The sequence below is a fragment of the Lepidochelys kempii genome, chromosome 22, assembly GCF_965140265.1.
Source record: "Lepidochelys kempii isolate rLepKem1 chromosome 22, rLepKem1.hap2, whole genome shotgun sequence".
NCBI classification, from domain to species: domain Eukaryota; kingdom Metazoa; phylum Chordata; order Testudines; family Cheloniidae; genus Lepidochelys; species Lepidochelys kempii.
In genome coordinates this window covers 16509458-16521281 of record NC_133277.1, presented here as the reverse complement: position 1 = coordinate 16521281, position 11824 = coordinate 16509458, and the positions used below count along the sequence as shown (strand labels likewise).

Genomic DNA, 11824 nt, shown 5'->3' with positions numbered 1-11824 from the left:
GAGACTGATAGCTCTTCCTGTTGATACTTTAAGCCCCTCCTTGTACTTGCAAATTTCAGTTTCACTTCAGACTGGGAAATTTTTCAGGCTGAGAGATCCCACAGGATCTGCAAGATTTTCTCAGTCTGCAGAATCAAAAGAAGAAGCAGCAGAAAAGACTATATGGGGAAGAAAGTGTGTCGTGACCATATTTTCCCAATGGGAAAATGGGACACTGTGTGGGGCCGGTCTGCACGGGGCTAGCCTGAAGCCCCCTGCCACCCACCCGCATGGGGCTGGCCCAGCCCAAGCTGCTCTCCTCAGCCTTCCCTCCCTTCCACTCAGGGCTGATGTTGCCGCTCTCCCACCTCCACCAGCATGTTCCTCCATGCCCTGCTAGGGGTCGCCCCCCACTTTTTTTGGCCAAACTGGGCGTTTGTCCCTTTTGCTGATCATCAGTTGGCAAGAACAAATGGTACAAATGCCCAGTTTGGCCAAAAAAAAGTGGGGACAGTTGGGACAGGGCTTAAAAAAGCAACTGTCCCAGCCAAAACAGGACGTATGGTCACCCTAGTCTGAGGCTATGTCTATACTAGCCGTGGAATGATGATCTGGTCCTGAGCTCAGATGATCTGGTCCAGTTCTGGTCTGGTCTGGTCCAGATCTAGAGCTCAGTCAAACGCTCCCAGCTCATTCTGCAGCCATTTCTGCACCTCCTGGGGTTTCTGGTCCATCTAGTCTCTGGCAATGATCACTTTGAAGGTTTTGCTGGTGTATGGTGGGGCTGGTGCAGATATCAATCAGGGTCTCCCCTTTAATATTGTCTGATTTGGAATAAACAATCCCAGCTTCTCAGGACATACAGCAGCAGGGGATGGACGATGAAGTTGGATGGGTAGAGGCTGAGTCTAGCAAGCTTGAGGATTTGTCTTCTACTTTTCTTCCACATGTCTATTCAGGGGACACCATCATAGGGCCTAATCACATCAGCCACACTATCAGAGGCTTGTTCACCTGCACATCTACCAATGTGATATATGCCATCATGTGCCAGCAATGCCCCTCTGCCATGTACATTAGCCAAACCAGACAGTCTCTAAGCAAAAGAATAAATGGACACAAATCTGACAACAGGAATCATAACATTCAAAAACCAGTAGGAGAACACTTCAATCTCTTTGGTCACTCGATTACGGACGTAAAAGTTGCAATTCTTCAACAAAAAAACTTCAAAACCAGACTCCAGCGAGAGACTGCTGAATTGGAATTAATTTGCAAACTGGATACAGTTAACTTAGGCTTGAATAGAGACTGGGAATGGATGGGTCATTACACAAAGTAAAGTATTTCCCCCCTCCACCCCCCCACTGTTCCTCAGACGTTCTTGTCAACTGGTGGAAATGGCTCACCTTGATTATCACTATAAAAGGTTCCCCCCACCCCTGCCCCTGCTCTCCTGCTAGTAATAGCTCACCTTAAGTGATCACTCTTGTTACAGTGTGTATGGTAACGCCCATGTTCTCTATGTATATAAATCTCCCCACTGTATTTTCCACTTTATGCATCCGATGAAGTGAGCTGTAGCCCACGAAAGCTTATGCTCAGATAAATTTGTTAGTCTCTAAGGTGCCACAAATACTCCTTTTCTTTTTGCGAATGCAGACTAACACGGCGGCTACTCCGATACTTTTCTTAAGAGTTTCAAGATGGCCATTTCCCATGAGAGGTAAAATGCAACGAAGGACCCCATATACAGCATTCCTCACACACAGGGATGTCCGTAAAGTGCTTTGAGAGTCTCATGTGAAAGGGCTATTGTGACAATGATCAATAGATACAACAGTCCAAATTAGGGTGACCAGATAGCAAGGGTGAAAAATCGGGACGGGGCTGGGGGGTAATTGGCACCTATATAAGACAAAGCCCCAAATATCGGGACTGTCCCTATAAAATCGGGACATCTGGTCACCCGAGTCCAAATACATGTGATGTAACAGGCTAAAAATTGAGGTTGCCATTTAGGCTTGCTTGAGCCTCATTCAAATGAGAACTTCAAGATCTGGCCCAGTGCAATGTGAAGAGCCACCTTACATGCCCTGCTGCAGGTCAGGGATAGGCAGCACTTGATTGCAGTGCCCAGGAGCTGTACACAGATGGTACGCGGACACCAGAACCACAGCCTTACGCCATGCCCTGAACTGTCTTACTGTGGTTTTTCAGGACAAAGCGCTGCAGAGAATGTGGTTAGCAGCAGTCAAAATAGGTTGGCCATCCTATATCTCCCCCTGCTGGGTGTAGTATGTATGCAGATGCCTCTTTACAGTGCCCTACCAGTATTTATCAAAATTTATGGGGTTGAAAAGAGCTAGCTCAGCGTAAGTTATTCATTGTTTATTACATGTGGAAGCAATAGTGGGTGTACTCTCAAGGCACATTTTGTGCTGCTTATATTATCTAAATTATGCTCTCCCACCAAAATCAGAGAGCTGATCCAGAGCATTTTCATTCTGGTTTCCTATCCGAAAGTAAATGGTAGGGAGAATACACTGTAGTTAGACGATGAATGTTTTTTGCTAATACTCAACTACATTGAACTCTCCTGTTTACTGGCAGCACAAGAATTTCTATTGTAGTTCAGAAAAGAAGCCCCGAACAAAACTCTGGACCCAAATAATCCTGAATTTTACCAAAGTCCGGGTCGAAATCTGAGCTTTGCATCTGGCTCTGAATTGTATTATGATCCATCAGAGACAAACATGCCCAAACTTTGGGGAGATTCACATGCAGAGCTGGACTTCCAGGCTCAGGTGCATGTTCTCACAAGACCTGTTGCTTGTGTATGAAGGTGTAGCCTCACCGCTCATCCCCAAGACTATGTGCTGTTCAAATTCTTATCAGTAATTCCAGTCCATCCCAACACACCAGGCTAGAGCATCCCGCTCAGCAGCATCTCAGAGAAAGTCGGGAGTACAACACCTTGAGAATCCAAGAGTTCAGGGCCAAAGCCCATGAAATATTTAGATAGACCAATATATAAGTGCACTTTGTGTTTTATGGCTCACACAATGAGATGGATTAAACATAGTGTGGTCAGTCTGTTGTCTAGCTAAGCTCTGTCCCATGGGGCCGGGACCAAATAATACTCCAGGATTGCTCCTACTAGATGAAATTAAGGGGCCGATCCTGGATCCCACTATGAACCTACTGTATTTCTCTCATGCAGAAAGGGTTCCACAGTCTGACCCACTGACAGCTCAATACAATATTGGTCAAACCTGGAAACCATTTTGTACAGGCCTGTTGAATTCGAATGACAATGATCTTTTGACTCATTCTAAACAGACCTGACAATTTGAATTTCCTACCCATGGATTCTAAATGACAGAATTCACTCCTGTAAAGAGGGGAGATCACAGGATATAAGCTTCACACTAAGGTTTTGGGGTGTTCTTCTGCACAGGATGAAGTTCGCCCAAAACAAAACACTTCTGGAAATGTGTGTTTCAAAGCAAAGAATCAAATTAACATTGACTCTACTCAGCAATGATAAGGCCTCAGCTGGAGTACTTGTGTCCAGTTGTGGGCATCATGCCTTGAGCAAGATTTGGACAAATAGGAGAAAATCCAGAGGAGAGCAACAAAAAGAATTAAAGGTCCAGAAAAGATTAAAACAATTGGGTTTGTTCAGTCTGGAGAAGAGAAGACTGAGTGTGGGGGGGACATGATGTCTTCAATTACATAAAAGGTTGTTATAAATAGGAGAATGATCCATTGTTCTCCTTATCCACTGAGGACAGGACAAGAAGCAATGGGATTAAATTGCATCAAGAGAGATTTAGGCTAGACATTAGGAAAAACTTCCTAACTGTGAGTATTAGAGAACAAATTGCTTACTGGAGTGATGTCTATTTTCAGGGTCTTTGGGGGACGTTTTTTATTTTTGGTTTGTGGATCAGGTTTTAACAAATGCCAAATCTCCAAGTGAAACTAAGCCCAACCTTTAATGCCAAATTTTGCTCAGAACTCATGCCAAGGTTGCTGATGCATCCTGAACCCTAGCAAACTTTTTAGCAAGGATTTGTAACAATATCTTGAACTAGGTAAGGTTGCTTTAGCATCTCAGCTTAATGCTTTCCCTATAAATGTTTCAGTTTGGATACCCCGCCATTCTCTGCCAACAGCTTCCGGCCTCCACAGGACTTTGATGCTGAGCCCCATTGGGGACCTTAAAGAGACTCTGAATCCCCCTCTCCCATGTATTCCCCCTTGATCCTGCTCCCCTTTTTTCCCCTTGAAATTTCTGCCTGCATTCTGTACTGCTGCAAACTCTTCTGGCCTGTTTTTCCCCAAGGATCTCTTTGTTGATAAATTTGCATTTGATCAGTGAGAGTTGCTGGCCCTGCATAAAGGCAGCTTTGCAATACTCAGGGGATTTAAATAACAAGCTTCTTCCAGCTCAGTACCTGTCCTGTCCAGCTCACACACACCGTGCAACCCCAGAGTCCGACTCCACTCCAGCTCATTCTTCAGCCAGTTCTGCAGTTCCTGGCAATTCCAGTCCCTGTAGTCTGAAGCAATGATCTCCATAAAGATCTTGCAAAGATCTAGAAGCTGGTAAATGGTGGGCCACTGCCGACATTCACCAAGGTGTTTTTTACACCTCCTGGTTCAGACTGGGGAATTCTTCAAGCTCATCATGTCCTAACCAGGCTAAATGCAGCTGCATCTCAATTACACTGGGCTGTTTTTCCAATGCATTTTTTTTTCTGTTAAAATCACGCCCTGCTTCCATTCAGGGCAATAGCCAAACTCCCACTAATTTCAGTGGCCTGGAGCTTTGCCCCTAGGACTTTAAATCTTCTAAGCAATCTCAGCTCAGTTGGTGTTATGAGTGGTGACAGCTTAGATTCTGCTCTGGTTCTCCCTATGACCTCCCACCCACAGTCAGAGCGAGGAATCTGAACTCTGTCTGAACTGACCCAGCATCAGGAGTCTGCCTCTGAAAAGGTTCGTGGCCCTGCCAATAGCAAAGGCACAGAGGCTATTGATCTCAGCTGTTCAGATTGGCACTTTGCTCTTTTTGTTTTTTCTGCCATTTTTTTAAAAAAAATCACATTAGATTTCAAGGTAGCAAGTCAAACGACAGATTAGATGCATGTTCTGTCAATGGGTCCTAGCAACATGCTAGGGCGGCGGTTCTCAAACTGTGGGTCAGGACCCCAAAGTGGGTCATGACCCAATTTTAATGGGGTTGCCAGGGCTGGCGTTAGACTTGCTGGAGTCTGGGGCTGAAACTGGAGCCCAAACCCCTCTACCCAGGGCTGATGCCAGGGCTTAGGCTCAGGCTTCTGTCCCCTCTCCCGGGGCCATGTAGTAATTTTTGTTGTCAGAACCATGCTGGTGGCTTCCAAGGCCTGGTCTACACCCAAAACCCAGGCTGGCCTTGCTACGTTGCTCAGGGTTGTGAAAAATTGTACATGTTGTGCGCCATAGTTAGGTTGACTAACCCCACCGAAGATGCAGCGAGGTCGATGGAAGAATTTTTCTATCGAACTAGCTACTGCCTCTCGAGGGGGTGGAGTCACTCTAGCAATGGGAAAACCCCTTCCGTCACTCGAGTAAGTGTCTCCAACGCTAGAGCGGCACTGTTCCACGGTAGCGCTTCAGGTGCAGACATGCCCTATGGAAAAAAGAAGCAAGTTCTCAGGGCTTTTTTGAGCCTGCAGATTGGCTTGCCTCCAGCCCCCGCCAAAGGAACTTGTGGTCTGAGTATAGCCCCGCCACCAGCATTTTGCACACATCCTCTCAGGAACAGAGAAGGGAATTGACTTTCTTGACCTGGAATCGAGCTTGACAGCTCAGGCGCATCTCTGAGGAGATCCGACAAGACCAGGTGCTTGAGCCAGAAGTTCTGGATGCCCCTCTCAGCCCCAGACCTGCATCCATCCAGATTCTTATCTGGAATTCTGACCTATCTGACCAGTCCAGCCAGTGGCGTCCCACTTTGGAGAGCAGCCATGAGAAACTGGGGAGCATAGAACCTGGGGAATATCCAACAGCGTAGGCTCCAGGCCCACAGAACATTACAGAATTATATATAATATTACAGCTGCATTGTGCTCTGCTGATGAGCTGAACTGGCTGCCAGTTAGCTAAAGGTTCAGGAGGTAAAGGAGTGGGGGAAGAGAAGGAGGCACAAAGCCACATTCATCTCCTCACCTCAGTTAGGTGCTGCCTGAACACAGACTGACTGGACCAGAGGACCAAGCCCGACTTGTCTAATTCCATTGAAAATTGCATTTCCGGAGAAACCTGAAACCTGAACTAGCGGACAAAAAATTAAGATTAGAGCCCATGAGCCCATGTTCATTAAAGCAATGGAAAGCTATGCACATTGGATAGGGTTCGAATAGAGCAAATCCATCTCAATATCCTCACTGGGAATATTTAATGAGGCCAGTTTTTTCACACAAAAAATACACATTTTTCATACCGTAAAACAGAAGATTTCAAGGAGTAACATGGCATTTCACTAACACAAGAAGAGCATCAATCAAAGTAATATAAGGTGCTAAGTACGTTTACAGAAACAAAACCATTCCTCTGACTATGTAGCTCATTGGAGCTTTTCTTTGGCAAATGCCAACAACCAAGCAGAACTTGGATAAAAATTATTCAAAAATTGCAAAATTTTTTTAAAAAAATAGCAACCAAAATTGTCTGTTGGAACTCATCCTGCAGAGAAGCATTTCCTCAGTTGAGTTCATCCTGCAGCAACAATTTAGCTGCTTATATTCTCCTGTATTTGTCATGGGCATTGTGTATTTCACAACAAAGGGTTAATGTATTTAACATTGCTGGAGAAAATACTGCATTGATTTCATTGCTATGTTTATTAATAATATTAAGCTCTGTTCTTTCTGGGAGGGTTTGCTTTACCCGTACTCCCCAAAGAATTTATATTGCTTCCTCTTTGCGAGCGAGAATGAAGTACATCCCAGAGAAATCAGAGCTGTCATCAATGAAATTATCATCCCTGAAGAGAATCTCAAACTCCTGAATGATGAAGCCAGTTTCACTGAGGACTTCCCTCAGAAATTCCTCTCTCAGGACCAAACACGAGAACCTTTTGGGGCCAACCATGAAGAAACTGCAGCCCAAATCTCCACTCAGCACCAAGTGCCCTCCTGGCTTTAACAGGGAGCTGATGTTCTTCAGAGCATTGCGGTAAGTGTTCAGATCTTTGCAAGCAGCTTCCAAGCACAGTGATGAGATCAGACAGTCAGCTGGAGGCAAGATGATTGGATGCATGGGGTTGCTTTTGTGGACATCACATTTTAGAACCTGTTTGATGGTTTTCCTTAATTTTGTCTCTTTCTCAGTCTTCTTCTCCCTACAGAGATATACACATATACAATACAAGATGAACTCCCAAGGGTTATCTGCAATTTCAGTGTCTTTCTATGATATAGATGTGAATATTAGGAGGAAAACATTGTTTGCTAGAATGATGTCTATTTGTAGGACCTTGTGTTAACTATCTTTAGTTCCTTCTTCTCTGGGTCAGTTTTAAGACATGCCAGAAAGCCACCACATTTTGCTCAGAACTCATCCCAGTTTGCTAACAGGGTCATGAACTCTGGCTACTTTTTCAGGGGACCCCCGATTAAATTGTGATTTTGTAAGAAAATATGCAAACAGGTGAATTTACTTCAACAACACTTTACCAGTTGATAACTGTCTCCAAGGTCTCTAATACTGAGAACCACAGGGGATCCTATACAGATTCTATCATGACTAAAAACCACATTCCCCCAGGTTTCTATTTTCTCCCCAGAAATTCTGCCTGTATTCACCACTGATTATATTGCTGATCAGCATAAGTAGATGTTGCTGCATAGACAAACTAAGCAATACACAAGGGATTTAGGCAATCTGCTTTTTCCAGCCCCGGTACCTGTTTCCCTCTAGCTCACACACGTATTCCACCACTGGAGTCCAGTCAAACGCTCCTGGCTCATTCTTTAGCCATTTCTCCAGTTCCCAGTGGTTCCGGTCTGTATAGTCTGAAGCAATGATCTCCTTAAAGGACTCGCAGGCAGAGAGGAGCTGGTAGATAGTGGGGCCACTGCCAATATCAATCAGGGTGTCCCCTTTCACCCCACCTGGTTCAGAATACAGAATTCTTGGAGCTCATTGCATCTTAACCAGACTAAATGCAACTTCATCTCAATTAAGCTTAGTTGATTGAGTTTTAATGCATCGAGAGCTAAATCTTGCTTCCATTGAAGGCAATGGCCAAACGCCTAGTGACTTCAGCGTTACCAAGCTTTGGCTGCAAGTCCTCAATGCTTCTTGACATGGAAATTAACATCAGATACTCTCCTGCATATCTAAACTAACCCAGGCAGCAGTATAGAAGACGACAATGTTGACGCTGCCCGGAAGATATATACGGAATGAGTGCTCTTTTTGTAGCTGTAAGAATACTATTGTACATCAGGCGGAGCTATTCACAGTAATGATTATTTACTCGGCTGTTACAGGGCTTCATACCATGGACCTGATTCACCACTGACTGTCACCTTGTGTCGTCACATAAACTCCTCCTCTGCAATGTATAAATGAATTGATACAGAGCAAAGATGAACATCTATGTTTCCAATTAGCAGGTGTTAGTAATTTTCTTCTGTTTAGACTCCTGCATTCAGTCCCTTTCCATGGTGGATTGATACCGTAGTATGTGCTTTTTGTCGCACTCACATTTTTGTTCAGTTTTAGTTTCTCTGTCATGCAAGATGCTCTAATTCTATTACCAGTCCCCTGAGCCATGCAATACCAAACTTAGAAGTTACTTTTTACTTAAGGACAATCCCCAGGCTTACATGATGTGTCTATGGGGTTACAGTAATTGTTAGAAATAGAAAATGTACAATGCGATGCATTATAGCTGACATTTGCAATCCAACAGCTTTGTAAACAGTATTAAAATTTGCATCACATCTACTTCCTAATAAGGGATGCAAGCAAGTATATTCAATAATTTTACTGCAGGGGTGATTTTGAACACATTTAGAGCTATTGATAAAAGACCTCATTTCCACTCCCAGGAGAAGGCTAAAGGGAAATTTGCTATATAATAATTAATAATAACTAACTTTTCTGTCTAGTGCTTTACATTTATACAGCTCCAAGCGCTTTGGACCGGAACACTCATGTCATTATCCCTCTTTTACAAATGAGGCACAGAGAGGTGATGTGACTTGCCCGGGGTCAAAGGGAAGGTCAATGGCAGGCTTGAGAACAGAACTCAGGTGTCCTGAGTGTTAGTCCAAGGCTGTACTGCATAGAAGCTTGCAGAAAGAGGAGGATGGGAAAAGCTTTCTGATAATCTGTGGTACTTGCAAAGGCTGAACAATAATATTTAGCCTATTTAATGGGCTTTTTATCTAGAAACGCTAGCTGAAGGGTCCTCAGCCCCCCTGTGCAGCAAGGTGAGACTTGATGAACTGCCATAGCATGTTTGTTGCACATCGGCTAGGGGTGACTGTGGAAACCAAATAACTAATGCATATTACAGGATACTTCACCACAACCCAGGCCAAAGGGAGGCATGATAATAACTTGGTTTCTGATGTCACAGACAGGGATAGATGAGCAGGGATGAGTCCCAAATCCCACCTACAGGCCATACCTGAAGTGAAGGTTTTACAGTATTGTTTCAGGATGAAGATAAGAAAGTCATCTCTCCAGGTGTCTTCCCCAAACTTAAAATATTCCAGGAAGGCCTTTGGGTCAAATTCTGCCTGGTAAACATCGCCTCCGGTGAACTCAGTCATGATGCTCCCTCTGAATCTGCACATACAATGCGTTGCTTTTCCCTAGGATTCCTGTGCACAGCCAGCTGCTCCTGATCATTCAGAATCTGAACTCGGCCTTTTAACTCTTTCCAGCAGCTTTGTAAACAGTACTGAAAAATTGCATCACTCTGCCTTTTAACGCTTTCTTGGGCCTGAAACCTGAGAGCAACCGTGAACCGCAGCCCAATGGTGTTTACCTTTAGACGTACTACTTTCTGTTCTTTTATACCTTTTTAATCCCATTTCCTTTCCACACCTACTGAGCAAGTTACAGGGCCCTAAAGGAATCCCAAGCTGCAGCAGGTACAGCGTTCTGTGAATAGGTCATGTCGCCATGCCGGCCTCACCCCTTCCAGAGCTCACAAATTGTGTTCGTGGGCAGTGGGAGGGTCCTGAGATTAGGTGAGGGTCTGTCACCAACTTCAATGCTCAAGTCTATGGGTGAAGAGAGAAAGGAGAATCATGAAAAGATCAACTTCAGAAGCACATAGACTATCATAACTCATGCTGCAGCATTAATATGACTCAACCCCTCATTGACATATGTCAGAAACTCTGCAAGGTGTCTTCACTAAACTGGTGTAAGCAGCAGGGATTGTGACAGTGAGATATCTACTGAATGAACAACATGTTCATGGACTAAAAAATTCTGCTGGATCTCAGGCAGAGCAATCTCTAGTAAGGACCTTCATTGGAGGATTGCTGAGCTGCAGGTTTGGCCCTGATTTACAGTTGCCCGGGACCTGTATATATTGCATAGAAGATCTATGTGGAATGAGTTCTCTGTGAAAGTAAGAATACTCTCATACATCAGGCAAAGGTGTCCTCTGTAGAGATTATTTTCTAGGACCTGATTCACCACTGACCATCTTGTGTCCTCATATACACTCTTCCTCTGCAATATATAAAATAATTAATGCAGAGCAAAGACTTATGTTACCAGCGATTTCCTCCTGTCTAGTCTCCTGATTTCAGTCCTGTTTCATTCAGGATTCATACTCCAGCATGTACTTTTTATTGCATCTATATTTCTTTTAATTGTTTTCATATTGCAAGATGTTCTAACCAGTCCCCTAAACCATGCAATCCCACATTACAAGTTACTGTACTTAAGGGCAATACTTAGTATTGCACTCTGTGTCTATGGGGCTGCAGTAATTGGGAATAATAAATAATAAAAAACACATGATACCATACAGCTGGCATTTGTATTGCAATGGCTTAATGCACAGCATTAAAAATTGCAGCACTCTACCTTTTAAGGCTTTCATAGCCCTGCAAGCTGAGATCAGCTGGGGAATTCAGCCCTACTGTCTTTAACTATAGATGTACAGCTTGTTATTGTTTTAAACCTCCTTTTATCCCATTTGCTTTGTTCAAATCCAGGGCTGGTTACAGGTCCCTAAAGGAATCCAAGCTGCAGCTGATACAGAGTTCTGTGACCAGTTAGCAGCACTATGCCAGCCTTACCCCTTCCAGAGCTCACCAGCAGATACACGCACAGGGGGAGGGTTCTGAGATTAGGCTAGGTTTGTGTCACAGACTTCAGTGTTCTAGTGTGGGGGGAAAGGAAGAGAAAAAGGAAAGTCACGTACAAATCAACTTCAGTAGTTTGTGACCTCTCATACACCATCCTGCAGCATTCGTGTGGAGAAACCCATTGTTGACATATGTCTGCAAGGTGTCTTCACTAAACTGGTGTAAGCAGTAGGGATTGTGGCACTACATGTAAAATGTATACAGAATGAGCAACCTGTTCATGGACTAAAGAATCTCACTGGATCTCAGGCAGAGCTGTCTTGGGTAAGGATCTTCATGAGGGTATTGCTGAGCTGCACATTTGGACCCAATTTACAGTTTCTCTGGACCTGAGTAGAAACCTCATGGAAGATATCTACAGCATGAGTACTCTCTTTGCAGAAGTAAGAATATTCTTGTACATCAGGCAAAGGTGTCCTCAATATAGATTAGTTACTCGGGCTCCA

At 44.2% G+C, this 11824-nt stretch overlaps 1 protein-coding gene across 1 annotated transcript; it reads right to left on the bottom strand.

Moving 5' to 3' along the window:
- Positions 1-6936: 6936 nt before the first annotated feature.
- On the bottom strand, positions 6937-9818 carry LOC140901565 (nicotinamide N-methyltransferase-like). Its single transcript, XM_073320610.1, has 3 exons — positions 9674-9818; positions 7937-8144; positions 6937-7372 (listed from the first exon to the last, which is right to left on the bottom strand). The coding sequence occupies exons 1-3, from the start codon at positions 9816-9818 to the stop codon at positions 6937-6939; spliced, it is 789 nt and encodes a 262-aa protein (XP_073176711.1).
- Between the last annotated feature and the right edge of the window lie 2006 nt (positions 9819-11824).

What these genes read in the sequence shown, in the direction of transcription:
- LOC140901565 (XM_073320610.1), bottom strand. Translation starts at nt 9,818, where the DNA reads ATGACTGAGTTCACCGGAGGCGATGTTTACCAGGCAGAATTTGACCCA. An exon ending in CTGTAAAACCTTCACTTCAG is followed by an intron (nt 8,145 to 9,673) that starts GTATGGCCTGTA and finishes ATTCTGAACCAG; the next exon opens with GTGGGGTGAAAGGGGACACC. An exon ending in TGTGAGCTAGAGGGAAACAG is followed by an intron (nt 7,373 to 7,936) that starts GTACCGGGGCTG and finishes ATATCTCTGTAG; the next exon opens with GGAGAAGAAGACTGAGAAAG.